At 39.7% G+C, this 17039-nt stretch overlaps 1 protein-coding gene across 2 annotated transcripts; it reads left to right on the top strand.

Moving 5' to 3' along the window:
* Window positions 1–5305: 5305 nt before the first annotated feature.
* C4BPB (complement component 4 binding protein beta) lies at window positions 5306–16325 on the top strand. 2 transcript variants are annotated; one of them, XM_019029922.4, is made up of 7 exons: window positions 5373–5563; window positions 5684–5791; window positions 6656–6829; window positions 7993–8169; window positions 12886–12979; window positions 14516–14630; window positions 16121–16325. In XM_019029922.4, the coding sequence occupies exons 2-7, from the start codon at window positions 5734–5736 to the stop codon at window positions 16259–16261; spliced, it is 759 nt and encodes a 252-aa protein (XP_018885467.4). In that variant the 5' UTR covers window positions 5373–5563; window positions 5684–5733; the 3' UTR covers window positions 16262–16325. The 2 variants fall into 2 exon arrangements, with proteins under 2 accessions (XP_018885478.4, XP_018885467.4); XM_019029933.4 differs by having other exon boundaries at window positions 5306–5791; window positions 6659–6829.
* Window positions 16326–17039: the final 714 nt, after the last annotated feature.

The raw sequence follows: 17039 nt of genomic DNA, 5'->3' as shown, positions 1-17039 counted from the left end.
CTGCCTGGGACCTTGTAAATTAGACTAACAAAACAGATTGACAAGAGAAACCCAAACAATTTATTAATGTGGGCAGCACACCCCACCTGGGAGGAACCTCATGATGAGTAACTCAAAGGGGAGTTAGAGCTTAGATTTATATAGCATCTTAACAAAAGAGCAATAACTTTGTAGAGAAGTGACAAGACAAAGGAAAAAACGTTAAGTTTCTAGGGCTGCAAATTTTGAGAAGGCAAATACCTGAAAGAAACTAATGGAGAAGGTTTGTGTAGGTCTGTCTTGACACTGACTTCTTTGTGGACATAAATCTCCCTCCGGAGAAGGGACTTACAGCAGTCCTCATTCCTCAGAAGTTTCTGCTTAGAGTCATCTAAGAGATACTCCAGGAAGGCTTCTTTCTGCTTCCATTGCATCTCATTTGCCTGCAGTTCAAAATAATCTTTATGCCAAAGAGGCATATTTTAAGGTGACTTATTCTTGTCCCCTAAAACTTAGAGTAACAATGCATCAACTCTGATCTTGCCACAGTGCAGGCCCATCTAAACTCATAATTAAAGCTTATTCTACAGTGTTTCATGCACAATTTGATTTTTAAAAATTCTTTTTAAAATTCATATTCCCATGGAATCTGCCTAAGGCTACTTTCTGCAAAGCTTATAGCTTGCAGTGAACGCCAAGAATGAGTTCTCAGAAAATTCCAGCTGAGCGGGGGAGGGAGCAGCTCTTCTGAGGAGAGTCCGCCCCAATATCTGCCCACCATGTATTCATTGAAAGGGCTTGTTAAACCACAAACATCCACCAGATGGCTTTTTGAGGTGGGGTTGTGAGACACCTGTGGCCTTGTAAAAGCACTCAAACCGCATTCTCAGGAGGCTGTTTTCAGCGTTCCTTATCACACACTCCACTCCTTGTCCTGTTTTCAGGGTCAAGGAATTACATTCTCATGCACAAATAACATACACACAGTGCCTCAGCATTTTTCCATGCCCCAACCTCAAATGCCTTGTACATAAGTTTGAGAATGTGGCTGTGCGCCCCCCACACTTTTCTGGCCCAGGTTGTTTTGGTCAGGCATTGGGGAAACATCAACCCAACGTGTAAAAACATTAAAAGAGCAATTTAAATCTTTTCTGAATTCTCTTGACAAAGACAAAAGGGAATCCATTCATGACACCCTGTAGAACTTCTCAAAATAGTCTTTCCTGAATTCTCTTAAAATCTTACACACACTGCAATGTGTGTGCCCCTTTTATAACTTCCCACAACTCTTCCCCCAGATTGGGCATTGCTGACTCTTATATTTCTACTCCTCCTTCCTCACCTCCTGATCTCTTCCTTTAACTACCATCTGCCCATTTCTTTGTGTTTTGTTGTTATTTGTTTTTTTGAAACAGGTTCTTGCTTTGTTGCCTACACTGGAGTGCAGTGGTGCAATTACAGCTCACTGAAGCCTTGATCTCCTGGACTCAGGTGATCCTCCTGTCTCAGCCTCCCAAGTATCTAGGACTACAGGCACATGCCACCATGCCTGTCTAATATATATATATATGTGTATATATATGTATATATATGTATATATATGTATATATATGTATATATATGTATATATATGTATATATACGTATATATATGTGTGTATATATATGTATATATACGTATATATATGTGTGTATATATATGTATATATACGTATATATATGTATGTATATATGTATATATACGTATATATATGTATATATATGTATATATATGTATATATATGTATATATATGTATATATATGTATATATATGTATATAATTTTATTTTTTATAGAGATGAGGTCTTGCTATGCTGGTCTCGAACTCCTGTGCTCGAGCCATCCACCTGCCTCGGCCTCCCAAAGTGTTGAGATTACAGGCGTGAACCACTATGCCCAGCTTGCCCATTCCATTGTAAAGCAATAAAGCCAGTCTGAGAACAACAGTTTCACCTGATCTATTACCCCAGTTCTCCAGGAAACGATCTGGCATAGATCCAACTATCTTTTAATGTTCAAAGGAATAGAAGAGCCTGCTAATGCTCATTTATTAATTTGCCTAATTTTGGATACACACAGTAAAATATATAAGCCTGTAATCTTTATTTACTCTTGTGGTGTAAATATTCACCCATCAGGAGCTCCAGGAGGACCCTGTCCTGGAGCTGAGGGTAAGCCCTGAAGAATATGCAGGCTTGGAAGGGGAGCAGAGGGAGGCAGGAAGGTGGTGAAGGGGGAGGTGTTGGGGAGAGGAGGAGGGAGGCAGAGGGAAGAGGAGAAATTCCTCTGTCTCTGTCTCTCTCTGATTCACTCTGTCAGTGTCTCCTCTGTCTGTGTTTTGTCTCCATCTCTGTCTCTGATGCTCTTGCTCGTCCTGTGGGGAGAGAGGGCTGAGGAGGGAAGAGTGGGGTTGGGGCAGGGGGACAATGGCAGTGCCAGGTGGAGACTTGTCCTTCAGAGTCCCCAGACACCCCTTCCTAAGCATCTCTATCTCTCTGCATCTATCTCTGATTCTGCCTCTCCCCCAAGACCCACCATATTACTCTCTTTCTCTCTCTCAATCACTCTCTGTTTCTTTCTTTAATCTGTAATTCTAAAATCCAAAAATCTTTGAGGCAAAGTTTTCTTCTAATTCATTTGACAGAAAAAACCTGACCCAAACTTTATGATGCTATTTATTGTCTCTATAGAGCCCACTTAGTGTGAATATTTTTGTATTTTTATATTTTATGGAGAAATATTAGTAAGACAATAGTATAAGTGATATGGTTTCTAAAGTCCTATATTTCTGAATCTGAAGTAAGCCATTAAGATGAAGAATTACTTGCAATTATTTCCTGTAATACATGTTCTATTTTATGTCCATATTTATGTACGGCTAAACTAGATTTTCTTTCCTTTTTAAAATAATTTATTGTACAAACATTCTGTATATAAATCTATAAAAGATACTGAAGAACATGCATTCCTCAAGAAGTAGAACATGGGGTATGTAAATAAAAATTATTCAAAGCTTAGGATTAGCAAAAAGAGATCACTTGAGTAAATGCTCAATGGATTCCTGGGCATTTTCTAGCAGGCCCTCTGCAGATGATCAATTCACAGGAGTATGTGACTCTGACTTTATTTAAAGTTCTTTTAGAACTCTTTAAGCATAGAGGTTAATTTGCAGTAAATTTATAGGAATGCAAATGATTCTTATCTGAGAACAATGCAAATGATTCCTGGTTATAGTAGAGCAAATATATTTTGTCCATTTTGTTTTAATTACTTTCCACCAGGTAGAAAAGCCAATTGCAAATATTACAGTTTGTTACTCTGTAGGACATTAACCAGTTTTGTATCTATTGGAAAAGTCACTTCAGAATGCTTTTGACTGACTGACTATATGCATTCCTATTCCTCAAATTCTTCTTTGAACCAGTTGTAGCATCTGAATGTTTCCTCATTAATTAATGAGTTGAATTAAATCTTTGATATATATTCATCTTATATTTACTTGTGTCATATTTTTAACTTTTTGAAAATCATATCTTAGAGGGTGCTTACATTATAGGAATTTGCATATTAGTTAAGAAAAGATAAGACATAAACAATCATAAGGCAGCATGTGATAAATGGCAAGTGATCATATGGATTTTGGGGGTTGTGGTAGAGTTTCTGGATGACTGTTTTTTTCATTTATTTCTGCATTACTTTCATTCATTTAACAGACAACTGCTTTGCAATATGAAGCACCGTGGAAGGGAATACAAATACAAATCAGACACAAACCCTGTCCTGGAGTTAGCAGTTTCCTGTGGGAATAAAGGGGAGGAAAAAAACACCTTTCCTCTACCATATTGTATTCAGTGGCTGGGACCTGCAAATTAGACTAAGACAGATTGACAGGAGAGAAAATTCTATTTATACATGTAACTTGAGTACATGTGGGAAAACTCAGTGATAAGTAATTCAAAAAGTTGGTTAGAATTGGGGCTTATACATCATCTTAATAGGTGAAGGTGGGGAGAAGAAAGGCACTTACAAGAAAACAGATTATTGGCCGGGTGCGGTGGCTCATGCCTATAATCCCAGCACTTTGGGAGGCCAAGGCCTCCCAAATGATCAAAGGATCATTTGAGGTCAGGAGTTCAAGACCAGTTTGGCCAACATGGTGAAACCCCATCTCTACTAAAAATACAAAAATTAGCCAGGCATGGTAGCGCATGCCTGTAATCTCAGCTACTCGGGAGACTGAGGCACAAGAATGGCCTGAACCTGGGAGGTGGAGGTTGCGGTGAGCCGAGATCATGCCAAGACACCATCTCAAACAAAAAAGAAAACAGATTATTTTTTGGAAAGGTAAGTGGGTTTTCAGGGGAAAAGTAGGAAATTAGAAGGTTTTGTGATAATGTTTGTGTATATAAGTACGAGTGTTCTTTCTGTCTCCTTCAAGGCCGTGAAATTTCTCTGGAGAAGGAATTTGAAATATGTTTTACTCATGCTCTCCCCTCCAGGATAGACCTACCCTGAAAAGGAATTTATGGCAACCTTATCTCCAAGGTTGCTGCCTTTAGTCAGATAAGGAAAGCCCCCAAAATCTCTGTTCCTTTCCATATCACTGAATCTCAAATATCTTCAGCTTAAAAGAATCTTAATGCCAAATATTTGGGGGTGGCATATCCTGATTCCTTTCAGGAGAAAGACATAGATTAATCATTACAAATAGTAATAATGGATGGGGAAGCGAAGAACATTTGCAACCTTACTGTGTCCTTAATGCTTTATTATTCTATTAAAACCTGACATTTTGTAGGAATTTTTCCCCAGTTTCATAATTACAGCACAGAGAACCAACCAAGTGTTATAGTAGTCACAAGCAAGATGATATGGGATCCCTTAAAAACAATTTTACATGCCTTAATTCCTGAGACCAAAGCATTCTCCTCACCTCTCTCTTTACTCATTTGGTTAACTCTGGACTCAGGCCAAATCCTGTCCCTGGAAGAGCCACAAAGTAGGAAGCCTGGGTACAGGCCTGGCAAGCGAGAACAATGTGTCACTGCAGGACTTTGGAGCTCTCAGCTTTGGAGTCAGTTAAGACCAGTTCCTTGCTGGGAAGCCCTAACTCTGGAGGGACAGAGACAGGTAAGGGTAGTTTACTTCCTTGAGCTTTCGTCTTCAGTGCTGCTTACAGCCTTAGGATATCTGGTATTCAGGAAAGGAGGATGAGGTAGCATTCAAAATTGTGTTCTACCTGGGCAAGAACCAGGGATTGACAGCCCGTTCTCTTTCCCCAGTGCTGGCCAGAGTTACAGAAGTTGGACTGTAAACATTGGCAACTATTGACAGAAGTCAAGGTCATGGCAAGACCATTTGGCCCATGTTTGTTGGGGAAGGATAAGCCTGCGGTTCAAAAAGACTGGTCAACTGGATTTGCATTCCCAGAAACCAGGAAATTTCTGAAACTGAGTTTTAAACCTGGCAACTCTTTTACCATCCCTTTGTATTTTTGCAGTTCCTCCCTATACCAGCTTCCTTACAGCTGTTCTGATTTCCTGTCGTAAGATTTTTTCTTTTCATTTTCTCCAGGGAGGGTAAATCAATATAACCTCTTCTCTAGAGAGGAGGTGGTTAGGTTGGTCTTAAGCAGTGTTAGAAGATCTATTTTTTTTCAAACCAGGTGTCTGAGCTGGGTAAATTCCAGCCTGGGGAGAGGACTTTGATCACCAGATGTTTTTTTGGTGTGCGTGCTGTCTTATGGTTGCGTGGCGGGTTTCTGCTTCAGATGGTACGTATGTTTTCCTTCAACTCAGCTTACAGGCATTTGGTGTCCGTTTGCGGTGTTTTGAGGAACTCTGTCTAGGGCTTTAAGGAAGTTTACATTTATAATATCTTTATTCTTCTATTGAAAAATCTCAAGTTGGCCTAATGCTCTGCACTCAATAGGAGCTTAGTGTACATTTAATGATAACCCTGATCTCTGAAGTGGGTGGTTACTGTTTACTTTCCCTTTCTGTTCTGGGAGCAAAAAGAGTACCAATTTCAAAATCCTGGGAGGTCTTACTTGTTATAAACTCCAGGATCGCTATTTGGGTAGGGGACTATTTATTTAGAAGTTGACAACTTGTGGTTGAATTTGAGTAAAATTCCTGTTATACTTTTGAAAATAAAACTTTGGAAATCCGGCCGGGCGCAGCGGCTCAAGCCTGTAATCCCGGCACTTTGAGAGGCCGAGGTGGGCGGATCACGAGGTCAGGAGATTGAGACCATCCTGGCTAACACAGTGAAACCCCGTCTCTGCTGAAAATACAAAAAATTAGCTGGGCGTGGTGGCGGGTGCCTGTAGTCCCGGCTACTTGGGAGGCTGAGGCAGGAGAATGGCGTGAACCCGGGAGGCAGAGTTTGCAGTGAGCCGAGATCGGGCCACGGCACTCCAGCCTGGGTGACAGAGCGAGACTCCGTCTCAAAAAAAAAAAAAAAAAAAAAATTGGAAATCTGTTGGAAGGGAAGGACATGGATGTACATGGACATGGAAGAGTACAGGAATCAGGATCACTAATCCAGCAAAAAGACATGAGAATGGGGAAATCTAATAAGGGTTCTCTGACAGCACATGATATGCCAAGTGAATCTGTTTTCTTTTTCCTTCCAGCAGAGCACTGTCCAGAACTTCCTCCAGTGGACAATAGCATATTTGTCGCAAAGGAGGTGGAAGGACAGATTCTGGGGACTTACGTTTGTATCAAGGGCTACCACCTGGTAGGAAAGAAGACCCTTTTTTGCAATGCCTCTAAGGAGTGGGATAACACCACTACTGAGTGCCGCTGTAAGTTAGATCTTTCTGTATCTTTGCCCATATTGATATCCTGTTTTACTCCTTCACATCCTACTTCCTGTAGGCTGTGGTAAAACTTTATAAGAAAACAAAAATTCTCAATTTCTAGGAGACCTCTTTTAAAGCACTCCAGTGGAGGAGCTTCTCTTGGAAGCTCTATGATCAGATCTTGATCAGTATTAATTCAGTTGAATTAACAGAATCAATTCCCTCTATGGGAAAGAAATAATTTCTTCCAGATATTAGAACTAATTTTTTTTGCTATAATTTGTTTAACCTTATATTGCTTTAAAAATGTTTATGTTATGGAAAATTTAAAATGTATACAAAAGACAGAAGAGTCAAATTCACTCATATAGACTCATCACATAATTTCATCAATTATCCACACATGATAATCTTGTTTCATGTATATCCTGACTTTATTATTTTGAAGTAAGTGCATTGTATCATTTTATTTCACCTATCATATAACTTTCGAACTGGGAATAGCTTATATTCTCAGTTTACCAATGTGATAATTGAGATCAAGCTGACTTGCTCAAGGTCACAAAACTCATTTCTGGTATCCTCTGTGGAGATGGGGAATAATTAATCCATATCCTATTTATTACTATTATTTTTTAAAGAATAGTTGCATTAGTTCTCTTGTATACCTAGAGTACAGCACACCGATATTATTATCCTTCATTCATATAACCAAACTCATATATCCCTGTGCATTCTCTCCTGTTTTTTTCCATGCCATGGGAAAAAGCACAACAAAATAAAAAATGCTAAGTAAGTGTATATTTGGCTGGTTGAAAGGGAAGGAAATACTTGCCTCAAACATAGTCTCACTATTTTGAGCCATGCTTAATATAACAGTACAATAAACATATGATTGGTAACTTTCAGTTACGTGATTAATTACTTTCAGTTGCCAATTCATGTTGTTCTTGTGCATGACAAAGCTCTTTTGGGCTGTACTTATGTCAATCTCCTCTTTTTTTCATTCTGCATTGATATGGTAGTACCATGTACTTCACTCAATTAAAAATGTGCAGTATTAACTCTAATTTGCTGTTTTCTCACTGAAGACTGAGGAGGTCTGGCCTTTGCTGTGTTGGGCTTCAGCTTTGCCCTTTCAGATTATTGCTTATTTTCTTCTTCAGTGGGCCACTGTCCTGATCCTGTGCTGGTGAATGGAGAGTTCAGTTCTTCAGGGCCTGTGAATGTAAGTGACAAAATCACGTTTATGTGCAATGACCACTACATCCTCAAGGGCAGCAATCGGAGCCAGTGTCTAGAGGACCACACCTGGGCACCTCCCTTTCCCATCTGCAAAAGTAGTAAGTACAAGAGAAACCATCAAGGATCCCCAAAATACTGATTAGTAGTCTAAACTTAGACATTTGCCACATCCCTGGGATGCTTTTCTCTTTTTTTGTACCAGAGACAGGCTTAAGATCTAGCAGACAGCCATGAAACAAGTGGAGCTCACAGAACCAAATCTCACCTCAAGAGAATACATTCCATTGCAATGAACAGCATCCAAAGCACACATTTTTCCTTCTCAGATAGGGGTCCTGTCCTACTAGGTGTAATGTAGGGTAGTTTGGAGCATCGACTATTTTATTTCTTAATTTCAAGACAGTGACTTTGTTTGAAAAGTAAACACAAAACAGGGGAAAAAGATCATAACTCATCTATTGCAAAATTATCTAGAAGAGGCTAAAGACCCTCTTTCTATCACTATAATTCATATCTCTCAGAGTTAGTAAATTGGGTGTGTTTATTTCATGACTTTTTCTTATGTTTATACAGACATTTAAAACAAACACACAGAAATAAAATATTTAAATTAAATAAGCATTAAATGCCATTTTGTGTGTATGTATGTATATAAATATACCTATAGAAAAGGGACTTGCTATACATATTTTTAAATTGCTTTTTTTCATATAACTATATACATGGCCATTTTCCTACACCAGTCCATGTAGCTCTATTGCCCGCTATTTAATAACTGCATATGTGTATGTCATAATTTATTATATGGCTCTCATATTATTTTAATATTTTTGCTATTTGGAACAATGCCGAAATGAATATTTTATACAAACACATATTCTTATGTCTACGTTGTTATTTCTTTCTTTCTTTTTTTTTTTTTTTTTGAGATGGAGTCTTACTCTATTGCCCAGGCTGGAGTGCAGTGGTGTGATCTCGGCTCACTGCAACCTCTGCCGCCCAGGTTCTAGCAATTCTCCTGCCTCAGCCTCCCGAGTAGCTGGGTTACATGTGCCTGCCACCACGCCCAGCTAATTTTTGCATTTTTAGTAGAGACGGGGTTTCACCATCTTGGCCAGACTGGTCTTGAACTCCTGATCTTGTGATCCACCCGCCTCGGCCTCCTAAAGTGCTGGGATTACAGGCGTGAGCCACCGCACCAGGCTACTACATTGTTATTTCTATAGGATAGATTCCTAAAATGATTGCTGGATCACAGGATGCCATTATTTGCAGAATATACTTCAAATATCCAAGAAAGTCTACTAAAATATTTAATATATACTTGGACACAAAATAAATATTGAAAAAAATCAATGTTTTTATTTTCTATTAATAATTGTTAGTTGAATTTGAAATGTAAAAATAATTCTATTCACAAGATCTATATGAAAATTTACTGAAAGATATAAAACAAGACTTGAATGAAAGAAAAGACATGCATGATCCTGGATGGGCAGACTTAGTATTACAGTGCAATGCCTCCCAGGATTTTAAATTCAAAAATATGAAAAAAACATTAATTAAAGAATCTCATCCGGTAGGATACACATCTAACATTGTAAATATTTTTGGGAAAATGATGAATGATGTATACATTTGACTGGATCAAAGGGAAAGGAATACTTGCCATATTAGATAGTAAAAGATACTACAAAGTTACTATGAGCACAATATGGCAAACTGTAGGTACTACAAATTATATATCATTAAAATAGCAAAGTATAGGTACATATAAGTAGAACAGATTAAGTCAGGAGGAAAAGTCTATTCAATAGTGATGGAATAATTATCTATTTGGAAGAAGACAAAGTTAGGGCTCTAGCTCACACCATATTCATAATATATTCCAAATGGATTTTAAATATATAACTATAAAAAGCAAAATTATTAAATCATTAAAAGAAAACATGAGATAATATATTTATTACGTTGGGATGGGGAAAGCCTTCCTAAGCAGTTTCATAAAACTCAGGAAGTCATAAGGGAAGAAAATGGACAGATTTAATTAAATTTTTAAAAGAAAAACTTCTACATACTAAAAGACATCATATTGAATAAAGTATTTGCAACATATTTGATGGTTAAAGAGTTAATGTTTTTAATACACAAAGATCCCCTAGAGATCAGTAAGGAAAAAAACAACCCAATAGAAAATAAGCAGTTGGGTAAGGACAGGCAATTCCAAAATAATGGCCCTAAACAGCACTTCTATCTCCTGATTATATGAAAGGATATTGAACATTACAAATGATTATAGAACTGGAAATTAAAATTAGATATACATCTTTTACTGATCTGATTAGCAAAAAATGAAAAGATGGATTTAATTTAATACTATTCATGACCTGAGGAAATAGCCATTTACGTCAGTGAGAGTGTAAAGTGCTATCACTATTTGGATGTATTTTGGCAGTAGCTACTAAAATAATAAAAGCCAGGCATGGCAGTGCACACCTGCAGTCCCAGCTACTTGGGAAGCTAAGGCAGGAGGATAGCTTGAGTCCAGAAATTTGAGGCCAGCCTAGACAACACAGTGAGGCCTGTCTCTGAAAAAAAAAAAAAAAAAGAAAAAGAAATAATAAAGACAGGCAGTTTAAGAGCACAAACTATATACGCTCTTACATGAGGGAATTTGGGGTTATTTAAAACTTGCATACATACTATTATATATACAGTTAAATTACATGCATATAATAGCATTTTATGTCATTAGCTTGACACAAGTTTAAAGTATTTCCTTATTTCTTCCAAACATTTTCTGTTTTACTCTCTTTTAATTCAGTAGTTTCTATCCTAGCTCTTAACCACAGGATCCCTGTCTTTTTATGTCACTTCATTATCTAAATCTAGGATGAGCTCCCTAGGTTTCTGAATAAACCAGATTCTTTCTGTTTATTCTTTCTGTTTACCACATCATCTCCTTCCGTTCAAAGTTGTACTCATAAAACTTACCAGAACTCTGGTGGACTGGAATCCCCCAAACAACTCCTGGAAATTTTTCTTGCTTTCCTCTATTCAGCCTTTGAGCTCAGTCTCTGAGCTTTAAAAAATTACAGTGTATTAACTGCATAAGTAATATTAATACACCTTTGTTGTAGAAAAATATAGAAAATGAAAGATGAAACCAATTACGTACAAGCCATCTAAGGATAAGGGCATTAAGTATTTTGGCATACAACTTTCCATACTTTTTTCCTGTGCTTATGTATGTGAAACCATGATTTACAAAAATAATATTATACATGCTCTTTCATGATCTGCTGTTTTTACTCAACCATTTGTTTAGAAGATTTTTATGTTTCAGTAAATATACACCTACATAATCATTGTTAGCCACTATTTTTGATCGACATGTTTAGTGTCCTGTGGTCTCAGAGCTGACTGGGACCTTAGAGATGATATTATTTAACCTGCTTATCGGATAATATTAGGAAGGAAGCCAAGAGGAGCAAAATGGCTTTAGTGCTACATAGCTAGTGGAAGAGCCAGTATCAAGACTCACAACTCCTAACACGTCATCCTGCTTTCTTTCCACAGTTCCACAGACTCGTCCTCTTCCCTTCCAGCCATGTTCTCCCCTATTTCTTTTTCTTTTGAGACAGAGTCTTGCTCTGTTTCCCAGGCTGGAGTGCAGTGGCAGAATCTTGGCTCACTGCAACCTCCATCTCCCAGGTTCAAGCGGTTCTCATGCCTCAGCCTCCCAAGTAGCTGGGATTACAGGTGCACACCCACGCTGGGCTAATTTTTGTATTTTTAGTAGAGACTGGGTTTCACCATGTTGGCCAGGCTGGTCTCAAATTCCTGACCTCAGGTGATCCACCCACTTCAGCCTCCCAAAGTGCTGGGATTACAGGTGTGAGCCACTGCTCCCACCTTCTCCCCTTTTTCTGATACTCTCTTTGATATAGTTTGGATGTGTGTTCCTGCTCAAATCTCATACTGAATTGTAATCTCCAGTGTTGGAGGTGGTGCTTGGCGGGAGGTGACTGGATCATGCTGGTGGATTTCTCATGAATGGTCTAGCACCATCTCCCTAGGTACTGTCCTCATGACAGCGAGTGAGTTCTCATGAGATCTGGTTGTTTAAAAGTGCGTAACGCCTCCTCCCTCTCTCTCTTGTTCCTGCTCCTGTTATGTGAGATGCCTCCCTCCCCCTTTGCCTTCTGCCATGATTGTAAGTTTCCCGAGGCCTCCCCAGAAGCCAAGCAGATGCCAGCACCACGTTTCCTGTACAGCCTGCAGAACTGTGAGCCAATTAAACCTCTTTTCTTTATAAATTACCCAGTCTCAGGTATTTCTTTATCACAATGTGAGATGGACTAATACACTCATGTTTCACAACTCTTATCCACAGGGGATGTCAGCTTCCACTTGAGCTCACATGCTTCATCTCCTCTCTCAGGGAGTTATTTCTTCAGCCTTCACCTGTGGCCCAATTTTTCTTTTCTTGTACGTTAACAATTAGCTTCTCTACAACTTAAAATTTCTTTCCTTGAGCTCCTGCTGTCAGATAATACTCCCAAATCCCTACTAACTCAGAAGATGGGCTGGGGGAAAGCTCTTTCCCATGGACAAATATGATTTAGAAGAGAAGGAACTGAATGAAGAACAGGTTTCCAGATCCCGCAGGTGTTGCTGTGAGGATGTCAGGTGCTGGCACAGGTGTTGCTCTGAGGCTGTCAGGTGCTGGCATAAACAGCTGCAATTAAGGGTGCTGTTCATTGAGCATGCCTGGCCCTCATAACTGTGACTTCTATACTCGTTTCTCTCAGGGGACTGTGACCCTCCTGGGAATCCAGTTCATGGCTATTTTGAAGGAAATAATTTCACCTTAGGATCCACCATTAGTTATTACTGTGAAGACAGGTAAGTGAACACAGCCTGTCAAATGCCAGATCTTGTCCCTTGGCAGCATTGTTTTTGGGAATAATCCAGTCTGTGTCCACCTGGTCATCTGATTTCCTACTGCTGCAGGATTCTAAGCTCATTCTGATTTTGAGAGCTGCTTTCGCCCTCTGCTAGCTCTCCTCAATCCCTAGAAGACAGACTGATCCTACTAAAGTATCCTACTTACCCCAATGCAAGTATCTCTTTTTCCTCTCTGCCAAGACAAGATAAATTATTTAAAATGAATGGATTTGGCTGGGCGTGATGGCTCACACCTGTAATCCCAGCACTTTGGGATGCTAAGGCAGGCGGTTTGCTTGAGGCCAGGAGATCAAGACCAGCCTGGCCAACATGGCAAAACCCTTGTCTCTACTAAAAATACAAAAATTAGCTGGGCGTGGTGGCACACTCCTGTAATCCCAGCTACTCAGGAGGCTGAGGCATGAGAATCACTTGAACCCAGGAGGCGGAGGTTGCAGTGAGCCTAGATGGCACCACTGCACTTTAACCCAGGTGGAAAAGTGATACTCTGTTTTAAAATAAATAAATAAATAAAATGTATGGGTTTTTTGTTGTTGTTGTTGTTGTTATTTTTGAGACAGTGTCTCCCTCTGTCACCCAGGCTGGAGTGCAGTGGTGTACTCATAGCTCACTGCAACCTCTGCCTCCTAGGCTCACGAGATCCTCCCACCTCAGCCTCTCTAATAGCTGGGACTACAGGCATGGGTCACCACGCTTGGCTAATTCTTTAAGGTTTTGTAGAGACAGGGTCTCCCTATGTTGCTCAGGCTGGTCTTGAACTCCTGAGCTCAAGTGATCCTCCCACCTTGGTTTCCCAAAGTGCTGGAAAGTGCTGGAATTACAAACATGAATCACTGTGCCTGGCCTAAAATGTATGTTTTTCTAAAAAAAAAAAAAAAAAAATCAGAGAGTATAAATACTAAAAAACAAACATAGAAGTGCAGAAATATAAAGACTTAGTGTATAGACCCTTAAAGCCCCCTAATTAACTCAGAGCCATGTGGCCTCACTGGCATTTCGATCTCGTTATATACCTTCAATGCACTTTGCAGGCAACTCTCATATTTTTCTGATGAAAAGCAATTGCTCCTTTTTAGCCCCTTCGCTAAGATTTATTTGCAGGTGTCTCTCATTTTCTACTCCTTTTTAGAGCTTAGATGCCAGATGCCTTTTTAGGTTATTGAATGATAAAGTGCTTCTATCACTCTCCCCACCCAAAACCTGGGTGTGTAAACACCTGATTCAGAATTTCTCACTTCTCTATGTTTTATGGGTTGACTCATCATCACTTGGGTCCTCCCCTACCTCCAGGAGAATGGTTTTACTTTGAACTGCTTTGTAATACCAAGATAACTTAAGCATGCATTGAGGCTCAAGGGCAGGGAGGTGGATTCCATCACAGCATGAAATACTGAAATAAAACTACACAAAACCAGTCTCCATTACCCAATTCAGAAAGTGGAAAAGCTAAGCCTTGTTCTAATTTCTGTTCAGGTACTACTTAGTGGGCGTGCAGGAGCAGCAGTGCGTTGATGGGGAGTGGAGCAGTGCACTTCCAGTCTGCAAGTTGATCCAGGAAGCTCCCAAACCAGAGTGTGAGAAGGCACTTGTAAGTAGGAGGCTCATATCTGTCTTGTTCACAGCTGGATCTCCAGGGCCTGGCATCACTCCTGGCATATGCTCAGTATATATCTGTTTAATGTGGGACATTTTGCTTTTGAATGGGTTGGCCTTGGCCTGGCTGTAGAAGGGACTCATAAACTATTAACTCACATTTTTATAAATGGAAGTTGGAAGTTCCCATTCACTACCATCATCACAAATACCTCATGAGACCCTGTTGGTAGAAGTTGTTGTCTCATGTGCCTTATAGAGCAGTGGTTCCCAACCTTTTTGGCACAAGGGATGGGTATCATGGAAGATGACTTTTCCACGGATGGGGGTGGGGAGAGTGGGGATGGTTTGGGGATGACTCAGATGCATTACATTTATTGTGTACTTTATTTCTATTATTATTACATTGTAATATATAATAAAATGATTATATAACTCACCATAATGTAGAATCAATGGGAGCCCTGAGCTTGTTTTCCTGCAACTAGAGGGTCCCATCTAGTTAGGAGTGTTGGGAAACAGTGACAGATCATCAGGCATTAGATTCCCATCTGGGAGTGATGAGAGACAGTGACAGATCATCACACATTAGAATCTCATCTGGGAGTGACGGGAGACAGACAGTGACAGATCATCAGACATTAGAATCTCATCTGGGAGTGATGGGAGACAGTGACAGATCATCAGGCATTAGATTCTCATCTGGGAGTGATGGGAAACAGTGACAGATCATCAGGCACTAGATTCTCATCTGGGAGTGATGGGAGACAGTGACAGATCATCAGGCGTTAGATTCTCATCTGGGAGTGATGGGAAACAGTGACAGATCATCAGGCACTAGATTCTCATCTGGGAGTGATGGGAGACAGTGACAGGTTACCAGGCATTAGACTCTCATAAAGAGGGGTCAACCTAGATCCCTCACATGAGCAGTTCACAATAGGGTTCACGCTCTTATGAGAATCTAATGCCACCGCTGACCTGACAGGAGGTGGAGCTCAGGCAGCAATGTGAGCAAAGCAGAGTGGCTATAAATACAGCTGAAGCTTTGCTTGCCTGCCCGCTGCTCACTTTCTGCTGTGTGGCCCAGTTCCTAATAGTCCGTGGACCGGTACTGGTCTGTGGCCCTGGGGTTGGGGATCCCTGTTATAGAGCAAAGCACATAAGCACAATGCGTGAGAATTGGAAAAGTCTCTAAAATTCTTCTAGGCTCCAAAACTAAACAAACAACACTGAACAGATCCATTTTCATTGAGATTCTTCTTTTAGTTCATATTTATTACTGGGATAATATTAATAAGTATATTTAAGCCAGAAAATATAAATGATTTGCCATGTTGAAAACCCAAATCTTTACTTAAGTTAGCCTGGTTCTGAGCCCCCATTCCCCCCATTCAGAGAGCTAACTGCTGCTCACTGGCTTCAGAGTATATAGCTGAGTCTCAGTCCTTATGTTGTAACTTGTGAAAAATTTTCTTTCTTCAGCTTGCCTTTCAGGAGAGTAAGGACCTCTGCAAAGCCATGGAGAACTTTATGCAACAATTAAAGGAAAGTGGCATGACAATGGAGGAGCTAAAATATTCTCTGGAGCTGAAGAAAGCTGAGTTGAAGGCAAAATTGTTGTAACACTGCAGCTGAGCAGATGTAATAGAAATAAACCTATGAATAAATTTTCTTCTTGGTTCTGAAATTGGCTTCAGATTTACCTCTTATTGGGCTGAAATTGCCAACTGCAGTTGTATAATGCACCGTGTGTGTGTATGTGTGTGTGTGTGTGTGTGTGTGTGTGTGTTGTTCTCAGAATGTGAAAAGGCCAAATGTAGTGGTTGTCTAAGGCCAGAATTAGCAACATATTATTGGAGAATAGAGGGCTTAATTTCCAGTCTGTAAGGAGAATGGAAAACTCTGAGCTCAGCCGAGAGCGTAACTCGTATTTTAACATGAGACCATGAATTATGAAACCAAAACTAACCGCAACTTATGAGGCAAAAATTAACCTTCCATTTTGGAAAAGATGCTTAGAATAGTTACATCCTTAAAAATGACCCACTGGGACAGAAGGAGAGCTAGGACCCAAACTCTCCTCCCAGTCTTGCCCACATCTGGCTTATGGAAACAGGTTTCCAAATCTGCAGGAAAATTGCTTACTGCCTCTTGAATGAAACCCGCTCCTGCATGATAAATTAGAGATGGTGCAACACAAGTGAATATATTTCTTTTCTTTTTTAGAAACAAAAATTTTACATTATTTTTTACTTACAATTCTCCTTTTTTAGAGGGTAGAAGAAATAAGAATCCTAAGGCTTCCAATCAAAATGTCATACTGAGCTGGCATGACAAGCTTCTCCCACCTCTCGTCCTGACTGCTACCTGAAACACATAGGATATCTAGATAAAGTGCAAC

This window comes from Gorilla gorilla, chromosome 1 (assembly GCF_029281585.2).
Source record: "Gorilla gorilla gorilla isolate KB3781 chromosome 1, NHGRI_mGorGor1-v2.1_pri, whole genome shotgun sequence".
NCBI classification, from domain to species: Eukaryota; Metazoa; Chordata; class Mammalia; order Primates; family Hominidae; genus Gorilla; species Gorilla gorilla.
This window is presented reverse-complemented; position numbering and strand designations above follow the sequence as displayed.

Excerpts from the sequence above, each read along its gene's own strand:
- C4BPB (XM_019029922.4), top strand. The coding sequence starts at position 5,734 with ATGTTTTTTTGGTGTGCGTGCTGTCTTATGGTTGCGTGGCGGGTTTCT. Across the intron at positions 5,792-6,655 it reads GCGGGTTTCTGCTTCAGATG|CAGAGCACTGTCCAGAACTT; the intron begins GTACGTATGTTT and ends TTTTCCTTCCAG. Across the intron at positions 12,980-14,515 it reads AGTTATTACTGTGAAGACAG|GTACTACTTAGTGGGCGTGC; the intron begins GTAAGTGAACAC and ends ATTTCTGTTCAG.